Source organism: Delphinapterus leucas, chromosome 19 (genome assembly GCF_059928025.1).
Source record: "Delphinapterus leucas isolate spDelLeu-1000000601 "Yukka" chromosome 19, BTC_Dleu_Yukka2, whole genome shotgun sequence".
In the NCBI taxonomy this organism is placed as follows: Eukaryota; Metazoa; Chordata; class Mammalia; order Artiodactyla; family Monodontidae; genus Delphinapterus; species Delphinapterus leucas.
Genome location: NC_143147.1, coordinates 24,287,223 through 24,306,427, shown reverse-complemented (window position 1 = coordinate 24,306,427; position 19,205 = coordinate 24,287,223). Strand labels below are relative to the sequence as shown.

The 19,205-nt window shown below is 54.5% G+C and overlaps 1 protein-coding gene across 2 annotated transcripts in view; it reads right to left on the bottom strand.

Moving 5' to 3' along the window:
• The window catches only part of RAB11FIP4 (RAB11 family interacting protein 4), a 38,729-nt gene extending 23,947 nt beyond the window's left edge, over window positions 1-14,782 (bottom strand). Inside the window, exons 1-2 of one of the 2 annotated variants that reach the window (XM_089900781.1) lie at window positions 14,493-14,782; window positions 9,043-9,123 (exon numbers count right to left, since the gene is read on the bottom strand). In XM_089900781.1, the coding sequence (XP_089756907.1) occupies window positions 9,043-9,066 (24 nt within the window). In that variant the 5' untranslated portion in view covers window positions 9,067-9,123; window positions 14,493-14,782. The remainder of the gene's footprint in view (window positions 1-9,042; window positions 9,124-14,492) is intronic. The other variant, XM_022596230.3, reaches the window with a different exon arrangement.
• Window positions 14,783-19,205: the final 4,423 nt, after the last annotated feature.

Genomic DNA, 19,205 nt, shown 5'->3' with positions numbered 1-19,205 from the left:
GCAGCTCAATATCAAAAAACCAAACAACCCAATCCAAAAATGGGCAGAAGACCTAAACAGACATTTCTCCAAAGAAGATACACAGATTGCCAACAAACACATGGAAGAATGTTCAACATCATTAACCGTTAGAGAAATGCAAATCAAAACTACAATGAGATATCATCTCACACCGGTCAGAATGGCCATCATCAAAAAATCTAGAAACAGTAAATGCTGGAGAGGGTGTGGAGAAAAGGGAACCCTCTTGCACTGTTGGTGGGAATGTGAATTGATACAGCCACTATGGAGAACAGTATGGAGGTTCCTTAAAAAACTAAAAAGAGAACTACCATACGACCCAGCAATCCCACTACTGGGCATATACCCTGAGAAAACCATAATTCAAAAAGAGACATATACCCCAATGTTCATTGCAGCTCTATTTACAATAGCCCGGAGATGGAAACAACCTAAGTGCCCATCATCGGATGAATGGACAAAGATGTGGCACATATATACAATGGAATATTACTCAGCCATAAAAAGAAACGAAATTGAGTTATTTGTAGTGAGGTGGATGGACCTAGAGTTTGTTGTACAGAGTGAAGTAAGTCAGAAAGAGAAAAACAAATACCGTATGCTAACACATGTATATGGAATCCAAAAAAAAAAAACGTCATGAAGAACCTAGGGGCAAGACAGGAATAAAGACACAGACCTACTAGAGAATGGACTTGAGGATATGGGGACGGGGAAGGGTAAGCTAGGTCAAAGTGAGAGAGTGGCATGGACATATACACACTACCAAACGTAAAACAGAGAGCTAGTGGGAAGCAGCCGCATAGCACAGGGAGATCAGCTCGGTGGTTTGTGACCACCTAGAGGGCTGGGATAGGGAGGGTGGGAGACGCAAGAGATATGGGGACATATGTATACGTATAACTGATTCACTTTGTTATAAAGCAGAAACTAACACACCATTGTAAAGCAATTATACTCCAATAAAGATGTTAAAAAAAAAAAGGGAGGGGGATTCTTCTAGACGAGTGGTTCTTTTGGAGAGTGCGGTGGGTTGTTAAAACTCAGATTGAATCAGTTTCTGATTTAGTAGGTTTGGGGTGATGTCTGAAAATGTGCATTTCAATAGGTTGAAATAGGTTTTGTTTTTTTTTTTAAGTGCATTTCTAACAAGTTGTCAGGTTATGCTGATGCTACTGGTCCCAGGGCCACACTGGGAGAACTGCTGTTTTCAATTACCCAAGAGATATAAAAACCGAATGTTATCTTTGATTAGATCCTGGTTCAAGCAAGCAAGCAAGCAAGCAAGCAAGCAAGCAAACCACCACCTAGCTGTAAAAGATCTTTTGGGGACAAGTAGGGAAACTGGAATATGGAGTATATACTGGGTGATATTAGGGAATGATGCTCGAGTTTGCTAGGTGTGTTAACCGTATCTAGTTATGAAGGAGAAATGCCCTTAGTTTTAATAACATCTTGCCGAATTTTATTTCAAATGGCTCAGAAAACAATCTCCCACACAGACATAAAGCAAATATGGTAGCAGCACCGGGGAGCACCCGGGCATGAGAATCCTTAACGGTGCAGTCTTCCTCCGTGACCAGCTCCCTGATGGTCTGTCCTGGCTGCAGGGGCTGATCTGGACTCCCCGTGAAACACTGTGGGGTTCCCTTGTGTGGTGATGGAGGCACGGCTATTGCAGGGGCTGTATGGTGGGCTCTGGAGCCACGAGGGCTGGGGAGCAGGTGCTGTGAGCCACTGCAGGGCACTGCTTACGGCAAAACCTATGGGAGTCATGCAGGGTGGTGGCCGAGAATGGCGGCCAATCCCACCCGCAGTGGCCTCCCATAATCAGTTCTTACAGGTCTCATTTTTTTCAACACGTCAGAAGTGAACCTTACATACATAGAGTGTGAAAGACAGTTGCCCCAAACTTGCTGAACTGGTTAAGGAAAAGTGTAAAATCTCTCATAAACTTAGCTCCATTTAAAAGGAATATGGGGGGACATCCCTGGTGGTCCAGTGGTTAAGACTCCGCGCTTCCACTGGCGGCGGGGGGGGGGGGGGAGGAGGGCGGTGCGGGTTCGATCCCTAGTCAGGGAACTAGGATCCTGAATGCTGTGTGGTGCAGCCAAATTAATTAATCAATTAATAAAATAAAATAAATAAAATGCATGAAGGATCTGAATAGACTTTTTAAAAGTTTTTAAAAATAAAAGAACTATGAAAAGGGGCAGCCACCCTTTAAGAATGCTAACCTAGGGCTCCCCTGGTGGCGCAGTGGTTGAGAGTCCGCCTGCCGATGCAGGGGACACGGGTTCGTGCCCCGGTCCGGGAAGACCCCACATGCCGCGGAGCGGCTGGGCCTGTGAGCCACGGCCGCTGAGCCTGCGCGTCCGGAGCCTGTGCTCCGCAACGGGAGAGGCCACAACAGTGACAGGCCCGCGTACCACAAAAAAATAAAATATAATAAAAAATGCTATCCTAAAGGTAGAGTCAGCGGAAAGAGGGAGCTCAGAGGACCAGCACAACATCCTTGGGTAAAACCAGCGCTTGAGGATAAGAGCTGAAGGGTGAGCAGTCTAGGTTACAAATGACTAGATCAAGAGGCAGGGGCGGCTCAAGCTGTAAGAATGTGAAGGGCCCCTCATCAGTGGCGGGCCTTTGCCTGAAGGCACAGCTACCTCCCCTCCTCTTGGGCTCTCCCTGGGTGCCAGGCTCCGCTCCCCCTCCCGCTCCCCCTCCCCCCTCGGAGGATGATTCCGGAGAACCTTTCTGTTATGGGCAGAATTGTGTCCCCCTCGCCCCCCAACCAGCAGTCTCTTAGAATGTAACTGTGTTTGGAGACAGGGTCTTCAAAGAGGTAATTAAATTAAAATGAGGTTATAAGGGTGGCCCTAATCCAGTGTGACCAGCGTCCTTATTGGGAAATTACGACGTGGACAGACACAGGCACGCACACACGACCAGGGAGTACTGTTAGGGTAGCCCTAGCAAACTAATACTCTTTCCTCCTTCTCTAGGAAGGCTGTGTGGAGACCCCTCAGCTAGGTCTGTGTTTTCCACCCACCTTCCCACCCGGATAATAAGAGCAAATTCCTTCAAGGTCAATTCAATTCAACCTCCATAGAGAACTAACTATTGAATCTCCAGAACCTTGTCAAGAAACTTGGGATTTTTTTTTTTTGGTCAAAGGAATTGTTGGCTTCCCTTCCACGATCATTTTGAGATATCGCTGCTTCTAAAGAGACTGTATCTTGCTGACACTGAAGCCTGGTGGATCTATGATTTTCAGGACAATGTTTCATAAGCACTTTATACACGGATCTAAGTAAATTATTTCCATTTCTTGTGTTCTCTCAATAGCATAGGTATTATAGTTTCGTTGCAGAGATGCGTGTGTGCAGTTCAATCACGGGCACTTAAAATTGCAAAGCCAATTTTTGTTTGCCCAGAGCTGTACACAGTGTAGTTATAGTACAAATATAAAAGTTATTTTGCCTAAATAGTGGCTGGTTGACGAGAGATCAGCAGTTAGCCCCGGAACCACAGAGCCTCTGACCCTGGGCCAGGCCACCTCTGTGGCCAGCAGTGCCTAGTAATTGAGCAAGATATTACCAGTTTCTCCATGCCAGGCAGTATTTCTGGCTACTTGAAATCTAGGGCAGACTTCTTCCCTCTGTTGTGGTCAATTTAGGAAGGAGGGCGATCTACCACTCCTGGGACACGTGGGCACCCTCCTCGGCTGTGATGCCAGCCTCCCCCTGACACTGCCAGAACCAGAGTCCCCTCCCCCGCCCCAAGGCTGTCTGTCTAGGGTCAGTGATGGTGACCAAGAGGCCAGGTAGATACTGCAGCTGAATTTGGCTAAGTGACCCACCTCCAAGGAAAACCCACGGGGGAGGTGGCCCCAGGGTCCACTTTTGCTCCCACGGGCATCAAGCCCTTGATGGGGTCTAACCATCCCAACAAAGCCCAGGGTCCCAGATCTGAGTGCCCTGGTAAATCTACCCCCGAACACAAAGGATTCCAACAGGCCAGCTAGTCTCCCCCACTGCCCCTGAAGTAGAGCCAAAGGTCTTGATTTTCAAAAGAGAACATGGACTTTGGAGGCAAACTGTTGGGGATTATGAAAACAAAACTTAAACTGCTTCCACATCTGGAAACCAAACCCAGCAGCCAGCCCCAAGAATTCCAGGCATGTCAGCCCGGAGAGGCTGCAGGTCAAGGGAGGTGTTTCCTTTTGGCCGAGTACCCCCCATCCACCTCACCGAATCCACACGCAAGATCTGTCTGCAAGAGGCCAGGTGGAGCCACACCTGAGAGGAAGCCAGGAAAGGAAGGTAACACACGGGAGCGCTGACCACGCGGCCAGCGTCTGCTCCGTGCTTCACTGGGGAGGGTCTCGTTTTCCTCCCCTAAAAATCCTGCAAGTAAGCACTGTCTCCTCCCTACAGATGAGGACCCTGTGTCCAGAGAATTTAATCCACTCTGCCCTGAAGTGATGCTGTCTGTGATTTTTCTGTCCATGCCCATTTGTCATCACACAGAAAGGTGGAGCCATGGGAACCTGAATCAGGAACCTTAACTTCCATTGCCCCCTCTAAATTCTCAAAAAAAGATTCCCCGAGTACCCTCTGGGAAGCCCCAGTTCCCACCAGCCATCATATCTACGGCTCTTCCTGAGGAAACCACGGGCCAGGTGGAGAGCAACTCAAACGTCAAAAGCGAATCCACAGGCCGCACATTGAAAGGGGGGCCCATCAAGGGCTCTGCTGGCTCTCTGAACAGGGAACCATTTGGGGCTACAAATTATAGCTTTGAAAGATGTGGCCGTCTGAAGTGAGGGCTTAATTACTCACACAGCCAAGAGTCTGTGGGGCTTGTCTTGGGGGTTCCCTGTGTTACCATCCTGATAAGAGGAGTTTAAAGTGAAGGCTGGGGAAGGGATATCAGGGGCCAGTCCTCCGCCCCCGAGAGCCCAACAGGTGGGCCCAGCCGCACTCCTTCAGCAGGGCACCCTCAAACGATGTGATATAACCTCCTAGGGGGCACACGTGGGCCGAGCTGACAGTCCAGAGCTAGGCTGGGTGCCCACCCCAGCCCCCCTCTGCCACAGGAAGTCTCGGGCCTTGAAAGGCCAAGCAGGTGCCAGGGTTTACCCACAGCTGACGGCCAAGGCTCCTTCTGACCCGTCCTCCTGGAGTGGACAGGGTGGGATCAGGCCGGCCAACGACACGGCGGCGACTCTCCTCCTCCACACCCCACAGAGCCCCCTTGCCAGGCTCTCTGCTTTTATAACCTTCCGGCACCTTCCATCAGCCCAGAGTCCCCGGCAGTGCTCCCGGCAGGCTCAGTCGAGGTGTCCCTTTTTGTCCTGCAGCCTTTGCCAGGTCCAGCTATCCAAGCTGCCGGTTCCAGGGATGCAGCCCTGCACTGGGGCCACCAGCGCACAGCTGGCCAGGGCTCAGGTCCCTTCCCAGGTGCCCCCCGCAGTGGGGACGGGGAGAACACTAGGTCCCGCCAGCAGCCATAGCTTGGGGCTCAGAGGTGGGAGGCCCCCAGGGAGTCCTAGAGTACTGAAGTCCCTCAAGACCCCCTCAAAGAGCCTGTGGGCTCCCCACTGGCCATGGAACCAGGTCCTGACTCTGCAGGCAGCACACACAGGCCCCGCGGCAGTCTCGGCCTCAGGACACGGCCCCAAGCTCCTGTCCAGCTTCACCCCCCAGCCCCCAAGCCCTGGCACGTGATATCCCTTATGCGTGAAACACAATTCCTCCCTGGGTCACACATGCCTGTCCCTAAACAAGCCCCAGTTAGAAAGTCACTGTATCTGGGAGGCCAACGCCCTCCATCCACCCTCCACCTATGCCCCTCACCCCCAGGCCCAGAACTGAGCTTCTAGAGCCCTCCAGCCATCTCTGGGCACCCTCCCTCCGGTGAGCCCTGTCTCTGCCCGTGACTCTCCCTGGGGCGCCGGGTAAGGAGGCACACGCCAGGCTGGGTCCTCATCCTCACCTCCCCCGCCCCTCATGTACCATTTTAAGGAGAGAAGGGGGAAGCTTTTCCATCCCAGCCTTGGCACAGCTAACCCACTGGCTCCCCCTGTCCCCAGCCAGGAGCTGTGTGGTAGCCTTGCCTCCTGGGGGTCCCACAGGGGCCACTGCACCAGGTATTATAGGCTCTTTGAAAGCAAAGTTCTGCCCCACCTGCAGCTCTGTTTCTCTTAGGGCTGGTTTAATTCATTACACCCCTTGGTACACCCAAAGGACAGAGGTCCACCTTTATGCCAGAGACCCAACACCACCTCATCAAAGGGGGGCTGCGAGGGCTTCCCTGGTGGCTCAGTGGTTAAGAATCCGCCTGCCAATGCAGGGGACACAGGTTCGAGCCCTGATCCGGGAAGATCCCACATGCCGCGGAGCAACTAAGCCCGTGCACCACAACTACTGAGCCTGCGCTCTAGAGCTCACGAGCCACAACTACTGAAGCCCACGTGCCTGGAGCCCGTGCTCTGCAACAAGAGAAGCCACCGCAATGAGAAGCCCACGCACCAGAACAAAGAGCAACCCCTGCTCAACACAACTAGAAAAAGCCCACACGCAGCAACGAAGCCCCAACGGAGCCAAAAGTAAATAAATAAATAAAATAAATGTATTAAAAAAAAAAAATTGGGCTGCCAACCCGACACTATACACAAAACTAAGGAAGTAGGGCTACTGGCTTTCATCAGCATCTTGAGACGCAGAGAGGAGACCTCTGACAAAAATAAGCTTTAAGATCACTGCCCACTCTGAAGGGTCTCCCTCCAGCCACCATCTCTCACTGAGCCTTCAGCCTGCGGCTCCCCCAGCCCTGCTCCTCCCTTAGGGAGCAGCCCCCCTTGTCAATCTCACCCCCCACAGGTGCCAAGGCACTGACTGCTCACCCCATTCCCTCCCCCTGCAGCCCAGCCAGGCCACCCACCACATCCCGCTTATACAGGCAGGTCCCCATGCCTTCACCCGTGCTATTCCCTGCCCTGAACTCCTCCATCTGTCTCAGGGCATTTGCTTGGAGCGACACTGTCAGCTGGCACTCCCTGAGCCCTTGGCACCCAGCTAAAGAAACACAGGGGGGGTCTTAAACATTTGAGGAAGACCAGGAAAGAATGCATCTATTAGGCACCTAGCATGTTCTGGGTGTTTCTGTGCGTCAGCCATCGTGCAGATGCGAAAACTGGGGCTCAGAGAGGTTAACCAATTTGAAAAGGTCACAGAGCTAGCTGGACTAGGGTTTGAACAAGGTCTGATTTCAATGCAGCAAGGAAGGTGCAGGAATGCTAAACACACCTGGAGATGGCAGGGTCCAACACTCAGCATTGGAGCAGCCTCTCAGGCTGAGCCCTGCAGGCCACGGGCACAGGAATTAGCTGGGCTGGTGGCACCAGAACTTGGACTTGAGCTGAAGGTTGCAGGGACCACAGCACACTAGACCACTGACTGCTGTCAGCTGAGGCTCCCGGGGCTTGTGCCACCCTGGCCACAGGGCATAGCCCCCTCCCCTTTCCCACCACAGGGAGCTTCAAACAGGCTACATGTGGGAAGATTTTACAGAAAGGGAGAGGAGAGCGATTTGAAAGACAATTGCTAAAGGGAAACATGTGAAAATGAAAACTCAGACAAAGTGGGAGGAGGAGGGAAGGAAGGAAAAGATGATGTTTAAGGATTGTCAACTGAGTCAGGAAGCCAAGATATGAAGGTCAGTTTCCCTCTGCTACCTTGGGAAGGCCAAGGACCCACTCCCTGCCTTCATTTTCCCTTTCAACCCAGGTGGAAGGGAGCAGTATGACCTCAGACAGTACCCAGCAAGAGAGAAACAGGGAAAGGTGCCTCGCACACAATCCTGATGACTGTGGAGCCATGACCCGCATCTGGTAGAGGAACAACCCAAGGCTCAGAGAGGTTGCTTTACTTTCCCAAGGTGACACAGCTTCTGAGCTGTAAAGCTGGAAACTGAGCCCAGGTCTGCCCAGTATCCAAGCTCATTCCCTTGAACCACATCAGAGTGTTGCTTTATAAATCCTCCCACCATTACAAGATGGCTCCACTTCCTTCCTCAAAGAAACTGGGCAAATTACGTAAATTCTCTAGTGGTTACCTAGTTTCTGTGTTTCATCAAATCCAAGATGTCTTTGATTTTAAGATGCACTGTTATTTCGAGTGTACCAAGAAACGGCACTGTCAATTAAATTATAACATACCAGCAAATGTATGACACATAGCAATCTGAGATGTTAAAATGTGAGGAAAAAGTTATGTCTTAGAATCTATAAAATACAGTGTGACTATTGGTGGGGAACGGGGATTCAGTCAGTTCCTTTGACTGTGTGTGCGCGCGCGTACACCGAAGGGTAATGACAACTCCGTGCACGCACGTCTGCGCGCGCACACGCACACACCTGCTGCTGTGGGCTCCTTCTTTGCTAATAACTCTTGCAGATAATCACACAACAATGTGCTGGCCAGACCTGCCTTGTCAACAAGAACCCTCATGTCACCAGGAGGCCATCAATTCAAGGTTACTCAACACCGTCAACCAGAGGCTGTCCTCACCACCACCCACCTGACCAGTCAGCCCGGCCAGCCTCGCCTCAGTGGAGCTGCAGACCTCTGAGCAGCCAAGCGAGACAGACAGGCAGGTCTGCTCCTTGGAAAACTACCAAGGGCAGTCACTCGACATGGCCGGGTGGCTGCAGAGCCCACACCTTTCTACCTGGCCCCTCTCCAGATCTCCTGGGGCCTGCAGCCAGCCAGACCCACAGTGCTTCAATAAGGCAGGGACTGTGTTGGCAATGGCAGACGGGCAGCCCTGCTCCAAGCTGGCTTTTCCAGCTGAGGACAGGTGGACAGAGAGGCAGGTCCCGGCTGGAGGCGAAGGGCAGTGGGCAGAGGTGCGGACCCACTCTCCTGGGTAGAGGGGCCACGGCCGGCAGAGCAGGCGGCCTCTGGGAGGAAGGACCCGGCACAGTTCCACACCAAGCCCCGGGGAGACGGCCGTCACCTGGGAACGTGCTTTGCATCTCATTCACAGACTGCCTCTCGGGCAGGCGCCAGTCGCTTCACCCAGCCGCAGAGTCTGCATCTGCAAAGGCCAAGTTGGTTTCTTTAAAAGCACAGAAGTTGAGGAAGTGGAATCTTGCTCCTCCTGTCCTCGGGTAGCCGAGTTTTTCCCCTGCCACCTTCCTGTTTTGGGGCTGACATCTTCCCTGCAAGAACTTCTGTTAGGAGCGAAGGTTATCAGTCACAAGAATCAAACCAGCAGAAGCCTGAAGGAACTAAAAATAACGGCTCGCTTGTAAGCCAAGCATTGTCTTAAGTGCTTTTCATACCTTTACATATTTGATCCACGTAACAACCTTATGAGAGAGGTAATAGCATCATTCTCTTTTCACAGACAAGGAAACAGAGGCAGAGAGAGGTTAAATGATTTGCCTAAGATTCCACACACAGCAACTGGCAGAACCAGGACCTGAACCCAGACAGCCCGACTCCGGAGCCCAGGCTCTCAGGGACCACACTATCCTGCTTCTAGCTACCTAACCGTCCACCAGGCCCCGGCCAAGCAAGTGTCAGAACCCGCTCCGGGTATTCTAGGTCACAGCAGTTCACTATACCTGCATCATCACCCTCTGAGGTGGATACTATTATCACTCTCATTCTGGGAGTGGGGAAACTGAGGCTCAGGAAGGCAAGGTAGCTTGCCCAAAGTCCCACAGCTAGCAAGCGGCAGGGCCAGGACCTAGACCCAGGTGCTTCCTGGCTCTGACACTTTTTTTCTATTTTAAGAAAACAGGCATTGGGTTACCGAGCACGAGATGAAGGCACTTGTGTTTTTTTTTTTTTTTTCTTTTTGCGGTACGCGGGCCCCTCACTGTTGTGGCCTCTCCCGTTGCGGAGCACAAGCCCCGGACGCGCAGGCTCAGCGGCCATGGCTCACGGGCCCAGCCGCTCCGCGGCATGTGGGATCTTCCCGGTCCGGGGCACGAACCCGTGTCCCCTGCATTGGCAGGCGGACTCTCAACCACTGCGTCACGAGGGAAGCCCAGCACCTGTGTTTTGAGGCAGGTGTTTCTCCCAGGAAAACCGGTGTGCCGGAAGGAGAAACTTGCTCCTGTGTCTCTCCTATCCTAACAGGGAGACTGAAGTCTGGTACTGAGAGCAGAGCCCTCTCAGCTCTCTTACCCCGGGTCCACTGCAAACAGCACTGGCCACGTGACACACGTGAGACCCCTTTTTATGGTAATTAGGCCTGCAGAGCGCAGGAGGGTCGGGGCGACAAAAGATGACTCAAGAGCGAGAGGGTTCCCACCCGCTCTCCCACACTCCAGCTCTGCTCAGGCCTTCCTCTTCTGGATCCCTTACAAGAGAAAAGCGCCCACGAGCAGAGCCTCAGATATTAATAATAACTGCTACGGAGCTTTGCTTTCGTTTGAGTCGTGTTTACATTGCTGGGAAAGAACCCACTAGTCTGGGAAGATGAAGCAGGTTGAATCAATGAAAACAATGCCCAAGAGTCGGGCAACTTCCCCTTTCCTGAAGGAAGTCAAGAAGGGGGGGTAGAAAAGTCGGTATTACTCGTACCGCCTGCCAGACGAAGCTGGGCTGAGGTCACCCGGAGCCCCCGGCTCTGGACCACCGAGCTACCTCCTCAGACCTCCACGTGCCCCTCGGAGGAGGCACTGATGAGCACCTCGGCTGGCACCTGGCCATGAGTAGAGGGAGTAAAGAGGGAGCCCAAGAAGGAGACGAGGAAGCAGAGCCCTGGGAGTGGCTGGCCAGAGCGCGGACCAGCGGGGGCTGCCTGCTACCTCGTGAGTCTTGAGCGCTGCACCTGCTGCACCCCCATAGCACTGGCCCGTGGGGACGGGGACAGCCCCGACCGTGATCTGCCTGCTTAGACAGCTGTACGGACAGCACCCCGGTGGTTTTGGCTCGTATCAACAGTCTGGCAAGGACGGTTTCCATATCCACTCAGACAGGCTCATCTGACCCGACCCGCGCTAAGGGCAGGAAGTCCATGCAGCAATGGCCACATGCAGGCACCTCTTCCCAAGGAACACCTTCAGGCCCAAACCCCTCAACAGCAAGGGTCTAAAGAGGACAGAGCACTGAAATGCATTCTGTGCCCGGGAATTTCTAATCTCAGCCTTGCTACCGTTCTCCTCCTGGGATTCCGGCTGTTGCCTAGCAGCATCAGGCGCCCCCTGGCCTCTCTGTCCCGTCCCCTGGCTCACTCTCCAATCACAGCGGCCTCCCTGCAGGTCTGTGGATGCACCTCGCCGGCCGTGGTCCCACCTCAGGGCCTTTGCGGTTGCTGCTTCCCCTGCCTGGGCCTCTTTGGTCAGAGGCCACCTTCTCAGCGAGGACTGCCCTGCCAACTCCGTTTAAAACCACAACTCCTCGCCCAGCGCTCCCCAGGACCCCGCGTTCTCTCCTGCCGCCTCTCACGCTGCAGGTTTTACCTGCTTGCCTGCCCTGTGCTACCATGCGAGCTCCGTGAAGGCAGGCATTGCTGCCGGTTGGGTTCACGGCTGTGTCTCCAGTGCCCAGCACAGAATCCAACACGAATTAGACGCTCAAATACTGCTGAATGAATTGCCTGTACTGGGCAATGTGCCTCGTGGGGGCTGGGTGAACAGACATGGGGAAGGATCTGTGCCCTGGAAGCCACCTGATGGAGGGGACTGTGTACCACAGCCAGGAGACACGTTCGCACAACGTCCAGAAGGATGCCAGGTGGATGTGCCCAGTCCACACGCCTGTCCCATGCCCGGCTGGCCGTGGGCACATTATCCAGCTGCAGGACTGGGCAGTAGGAAGACCTGAGCAGTCCTCCTCATTCGAGGGGCCAATGACTTGATGCCATCAACGCTCAGGTGCTGAGTCAAGACACAGAGGACCCCAGCCCAACCCCAGGGATCCTGCACGCCCAGCAAGACCAGGGCACTGTGCCCACTGCCAACACCGGACAGCAGGCAGATCAGACAGATGCTTCCTCTTCCAAAGGCAATAAGCCTTGCGCCGGGGGACAGGGCCAGGGCACAGGGCCAGGGCACAGGGCCAGAGGGTGGGCTCCATCTGCCCAGGCTGTCCCTCCCCCACCTAAGGTCCTGAGTCCCTGAGGCGCCTGCTTCCAGGACTTGCTCACCTGCTATTTATTGGGAGCCTCCCCCCTGCTCCCCTGCGCCTCCTCCCTATCCACACCTAAAATATGAGAAGTGAAGTGAAACTGTGAAGTCCCTTAGAGCAGAATCAGCTGTGAAAACATCCCTTGGCGTAACAGGCCACCTCAGAGGAGAGAACGCAGCCCTAGGAAAGGAAGTTTCCAGCCACTCTGATGTGGGGTGGGGAGGGTGCTGGAAGGTGAGAGCCGTGAAGGTCCCCGTAAGCAGCTGAAGAGACAGCCCTGGGTGTGAGGGTAGCTGGACCCACCAGGAGGGGAGGGGGCTAGGAGAGGCCATGAAGGGGCCAGTGTGCTTTGGGGAGGGTCCAAATGCTCTGAAGAGAGGCCAGCAGGGAAGGAGAGTGGGGGCCAGGAGAACACCCACCAGCAAGCTCTCAAGCTGCAGCCCAGTGCCTCCCCAGTGCAGGCTGCTCCAGGCACCCTAATTTCTCCTCCTTCCTGCCCTTGCTGGACTGAAAGTCCTTTCCCCGCACAGGCTCCGGATAGTCTCTCTTACTGGTCTTCCTTGGGGCAAAGGTCTCGCCTCCTGCCTGCTCACCTGGCCTGCTCAGTCCGGTCCCTCCCCTGAGCACTGTCTTATCTCCAGCCCGCCTTAGTCATCCACCCCACCCCTCCAGCAAAGCCGGAGTCACCAAATTACAAAGCTGCTCCCCAGCAAGCATGTGCCCAAGCAACTGCCTGCTACTCAAGAATCCCACAGGGGACACACACGCCTAGTCATGGGGACCTCAGAGACAACCCAGATCAACTTTGCCTGAGGGCTGGGGAGACAGTGTTGGGCAGGGAGCGATTAGACCCAGTTTATCAGTCTCCCACCAGCCTTCAAACACCTTGAGGGGAGGGAAGTATCTGCATGTCATAGCCCTTGGGCACGTAATCAGCATTTCACAAACGCCAGGCCAGCAGGGTAAGGTTTGGGCCAGTCTATCTGAGTAAGCTGGTGCCAGGTGGGTGGCAAGACCCCAGTCAATGGCAGTGACTCAAGGACTCCACAAAGGCTGGGTTACACGGTTACAGGGAGGGAGGGAGGGAGGGAGAGAGAGAGACAGAGAACTCTACTGCAGAGGTCTGAGACACACACAGCTGGTACCCTCCCCCCGCCCCCTGGCAATCACTGTAACCACACTGCACCAGGGAAAGGACCTGGGGGTGCCCCTTCCCAGGAGCCCCTGCGATTAGCACCCGCCTCCAGGCAGGGAAGCCAGAGGTTTGGTGGATCCACAGAAACCAGACCAGAGGGCTCCCACCCAAGTCCTATAGGCTGAGTGCAGGAACTCGGCCCCCTTACACTCCTTTGAGGAGGCGGCCTATCCATCAGTCAAGGAACACTGGCATGTCCCTCGGGGCTGAAAGATGTGTCACCTCCAGCCATCTGTGGGAGAGCAGGGCTAGCAAGAAGGGGAAATGTGGAAAGACGAACACTGGAGCGTGCACGGATGAGAAGAAATAAAGTCTGGGGCTGGGGAGGGTTCCTGCAGCACACACACTGTTCTCCAGAGGCTGCTCCCCCAAGACCTCAGAGACGCTTGTCGCCCGCAGAGAAGCGGCTGTGACAACAGCAACTACTACCGGGGCGGACCTGCCGGCTCTTGCGGCCCAGAGAGCTACGAGCTGGGAGCCCGCGCGCACCTCCGGCCTCCGCAGCCTCTCGGCTGGGAAGGAGCAGGGCCCTGTCCCCAAACCCCGAACTAGGCTGGTCCTCCCTCTTGCCTGGCAGGGGCCCTCGGAAACGAGGGAAGCCCGGGAACGGTGCTGCCTCCAAAAGCTACGGGAAATCTTCGGCCGTGCAGAGCCCGCTTCGGGACTCGGCGGGACCAAGGGAAGGGAGCTGGGGCAACACTGGTCCCGGAGGGGCAGGCACGCTGGGAGCCGAGGTGGGACGCGAGGACGCGGGATGTCCCAAGGGAGGCGTCTGGGCAAACGAGCCTCTTTCCCGGCCAACTGGGTCCCCCTAAAAACACTTTCTGAAACGGCGCCGAGGAGAGAATTGGCCTCGTCTCCCCGCGCCCCAGGGCTAGTGCTGCCCAACCTCGCACCTGGGCGCCGGCAGAGGGTCGGAGGGGGAGGCGGGGGGGCGACTTCCCCGCTGTGGCCCAGCAAGCCGGGGGCAGGTAACCCGACCTCCCCGGCCAGGGCCGACAGGGCGGACCCTGCCGGGGCGGGCGAAGTTCCGCGCTCCGGCAACTTCCCCGGTGGCGGGGCCGCGGGCCGGGCCAGGTGCGTGTCGCCGGAGCCCCGCGACCCCGAGCCTCCCGGCCGCCGCTTACCTGGCCCCCGGGGACCGGCGGGGTGCGCATCCCCAGTCCGGCCGCGGGTCGGTGTGCTGCCGAAGGGCGAGAAGTGGGCGGGCGCGGGTCGGCGGGGCCGACGGGGATGCGGCCGGCCGAGCGGAGGGCGCAGAAACAGTCCGGTTCGAGCCGCGGCTGCTTGCCGGGTTCGGCACCAGTTGAAGGCGCCGGCCCCGCCCCCACCCGCGCCCGTTGCCGGGAGACCCGCGTGGGCCGAAGGGCTCTTTGTATCAAAGCTGCCGTGACATCACAAGGCGCCCGGGCTCAGGGTTCGAAGGGGCGGGGCCTCGCGCTGGGGGCGGGGCTAGAGGAGGAGGAAGCGCGGCCAGGGAATCCGAGCCGCGGGGGGCGGGGCCCAGGTAACCCCGCCCCCTAAGGTAGGGGCAGGTGGCTGGGGCGGCGCCGACCATTGGCCGCGTGGCCGCGGGGCGGGCCCAGGCCACTGCACCCCTCACCGGGCCCCAGGGGGCGCCTCCGGAGGTGGAGCTCGCCAGGGTCCCTGTCGAGCCCGCGCAGCAAGGTTACTGCCGCAGGGATTTGGGCGGCCGGGACCTTGGGATTACGGGAGACGAAGTTTGTAAATTCAAGCGCTTCTCGGGCGGGCGCTGTGGCCGCCGCTGCCCGTTCCAGGCTACTCTCAGTTTGCTGTCCCCGCTTCCTGGTTCACATCTGCGGACGCGAACGAAGACCGGCCAACAGCCCGCCACCACCAGCAGCCTGAGTCTGGTGACTCCTAAATTGATTCTCATCCTGAATCCCACCCACAACTTTCCCAATCTTTTCGTGTAAAGTCAAAACTGTCTTTATAACCAGTACGGGAATACAAAGAACCAAGCGGCAACAAGAACTAAAAAACAAAAGAAGGAACGGACTCCTTCTGTTGGATCCTAGTAAATATAATTTAAGTCCAAAATGTGCCCCCTCATAACTCTTCATTATGCTCCGGATTAAAAGAAGGAAAACTGTAAACCAGCAAATTTTGCAAGTGTGGTTTCCCTTTGACTTGACGTTGTATTGTGTAACTGGGGGAGGGTGCGGAGCGGATTTATCTTCCTAATTGTCTGGTTCAGGCTCGTATGAAGCCACCTTTGCTGTCCTTGAGTCCTCACTGACCAACAAGGTGGCATTTTGGTATGGGCAGGGCCCTTTCGTACAACACCAATTCACACACACACACACACACACACACACACACACACACACACAGCTTTTCAGCCCCCTTGTCTCTGGCTCTCTGCTCTCAACTTCCTTCTCCCCAGTATCTCCCTTGCAAATAAATTCCCAGCTACCTTTCTGTTTACCAGGGCCTGTCTCTGAGGCAAAGCATCCCACTGGGGTTCCCAGACCTGCTGCGGACTCTCCAAAAAGGACAGTATTAGTCAGAGGGGGGCCTCCTGGCAAGGGCTAAAGGTGGGGGGGGGGGAGGCTGGGGTAGTGTGGGTGAGGTGGAGACTCCATCACAGCTGGCCCTCTCCTCCCTGTTTATGCCCTGCAGTTCAGAGATCTATGTGCGCAGGCCACAGGCTGTTGTTTCTCACCCTAGTTTGTGTCCACCCCCACAGTCCCTAAACACCCAGGAGCGCTGTGGCGTACCAGAAAGAGCACTGGCTTTGGAATCGGACAGACCTGGGTTTGAATCCTATTTGCCAGCTGTCAGTCTTAGGACAAGTCATATAACGTCTCAGACTCAGTGTCTTCATCTGTAAAATGGGAATGGCACAGTCTACCTCATGGGTTGTTTTGCACCCTGGCCCAGTGGGTACACTTGATCTTAGGCATTCATCAAAGGTGTGGTGTGTGAATGAGCCCATGCACCCTGGGCCTGCTCTTTCTGCCTTCCCAGCTCCAACCTAAGGCCTTAGCTCAGCTGCCTTAGGTGAGGTTTTAGGGTGGGGCTGAATTCAGGGTTTCTATCTCGGCTTCCCCTTTACCCTTCCGCATCTCATGTTGCCCCTAAGCAGTGTGGGGCTCCAGAAAGCAGGTCACGCGACAGGGTCACGCAGAACCGGGGAAGAGAAGCAGAAACCTAAGGTGATCATTGGCTTTCTCCCAGAGAAGGTCAGTGGAGAGTCAGACCTGGCTTCCCTACCCCCACCAGGGGGGAGCGTGATGGACACGGTCCAGAGCTCCATGGATGGGGGCTGCTAGTGGTCCCTCTTTATTTTTCCCCAAACTGGGGGGGTGGGGAGCATCTCTAGGTATTTGTCCTGAAAAGTAGCATGACAGAGAGGAGTGTCACAAGACATTAGCATCGGACACACTGAGTTGAAGCCTGCCAGTTCTACAATTTGCCATGGGGAAGTCATGTAATGTTTCAGAGCCTCAGTTTTCCAACTTTATAAAATGGAAACAAGACCTTTCCTCTTCCAGTTGTGAGGTGTAAATGGAATGGTAGAAGTAGTGCCTAGGGGACTTCCCTGGCGGTCCAGTGGTTAAGACTCCGCGCTGCCAATGTAGCAGGCGTGGGTTTGATCCCTGGTCAGGGAACTAAGATCCATATGCCGCGCAGCCAAAAAAAAACAAAAACAAAAGTAGCTATTATAATGCCTCCTGAGCTGCAAGCACTCAATAAATACCAGCTGCGAGTTACTCCCAGTGGCATGAATGAGCCCAAGTCTGACCCAGTGATTAGGTGCAAGAGCTCTGGAGCCAGAACTGAGGGTCATTTCTTGGCTTTACCACATTGTAGCTGGATGACTCCACACAGGTTTAATTCCCAGTGTCTCAGTTTCCTCATCTGTAAGTGGGAGATAATAGTGATACATACTTTAGGATTGGTGTGAAGATGAAGATAATCAGGACCCATAAAATACTTAGAACAGGGCCTGGCTCATAGCAGGTGCTCAATATACAGTAGCCATTATCAATTACCATATGGCAAGAAGCTGGTGAGGAACTAGGCGGAGGATTAGAACCTCAGGAGGATTAGAATTCTCAGGAGAACTGAGGCCACTGACTTTCTGGAGAGGCCCTGTCATCTTCCATAGTATTCAGGGAAGCAGTGATAGTTTGGGGGCGGGCGGGAGGGGGTGTGGGGAACTACTGTTTCTGAAATGGAATGTGGGAACTAGGGGCTCCAGCCCAGACTGGGGCACATGGAGGACTCAGTGTCATCTGATCAAGAGGGGCCTGAGACACAGTTATTAAGCAATATAGTTCTGTCTCTGAGACAGCCCCACCTACGAGGCTGGGACAAGGAGGGTCTTGAGTTAGCTACTCTGGTCCCTTAGCATAGCTGTGTTTTAGATGTCATAGACTCTAACCATGTTAAGCTAGGAAGACTCTCTGGGTAAGTATCAAAAGTACTTGTCCCCCATGCTATGAATGGTAAGACAGTGGCTCGGAGAAGGCTGGGAATTTGTCCAAAGCCACACAGTGAGATACCAGATAAACAGGGACTGAAACTCAATCTCCTGACTGCCAGTGCCGGACCCTCTCCTTCCTACTGATGGGGTCAGACAGGCTGGGGGTGGGGAGTGGCAGGGAGGTTACTCCCTCACAGTGCTTGCCTGGTGCTGTGAGTCTCCTAAGGGGTCTGACTTGTCTTATCAAGAGAAAGAACAATCTCATTAAAATCAGAAACCCAGGACTTCCCTGGTGGTCCAGTGGGTAGGACTGCGCTCTCCCAATGCAGGGGGCCTGGGTTCGATCCCTGGTCGGGGAACTAGATCCCGCATGCCGCAACTAAGACCTGGCACAGCCAAAATAAAGGAATATTTTAAAAATAAATAAAGGCTTAAAAAAAAAATCAGAAACCCTCTCCCAGGGAATGTATCCAAGAGTAATTTTTAGACTGCAAGTCCCTCTGATTAATTCTTTTTATGTCAGGAAACTGATTCTGCCATTGTTGATACAAGAATACTCCCATGACGCTGAATGCCAAAGCCAGAGAAAAGCCAACAGAACGCTGACAAGCAGGAGTTAACGATCCTCCAGAAACTTACGGGGGCGGAAAACATATGGTCATCTGGGTGATCCAGGTGAGGGAAGAGATTAGTAAATTCTCTCTGTACCCCGGCCATCTACCTATGTCTACTTTCCTTCTGCTGTCACCACGCAGGAGTTAGCTCAGCATCAGAGGGTGTAAAGAGGCAACGTTTTGTACGTGTTTGGGGCCATATGGAAGGCCAGGCTAAGCATAAAGGGCGTCACTGTAACAGGAAAGAGCTCTCTGAGCATTACCCAGTGTTGACATTAGCCAAACAACGACTCCCAGTCGTTCCCAATCTGCTGCTTGCAACAAACAGAGCCCTTCCACTCCAGCAGGGGCCTGTCCAGGGGGTCTGCACTGTGCAGGGAACAGAAGGCATCTGGGACCATCCCTTCCTCTGGAAAGCTGCGGTTTGGACAGCACATTACTTCCCATCCTACAGCTACACGCTCTCCCAGGAGCATATATTGGACCAGGCGTGAGCCCCAGAAACATGAGCCCCCTTCCACTGGCAAACACCTCGGGGTTGGTGGCTGTCCTTTGGCCAGGATGCCTTCAGCAGTCTGCCCTGGGGGCTGGGGTCCTGCGTGATGTCTGGCTGGACATGGAGCAGACGGGGCAGGACCAGGTCTTACTGACTCTAGAACTGGGTTGAGTGTTCAGAAAGGCTGAGCTCTATTTTTGTCAACCTGTGCAGACGTAAACAATGGGTTTTCTTACTCACACAAACCCAATAAGAGGGGAAAATGGTGAGAGAACCT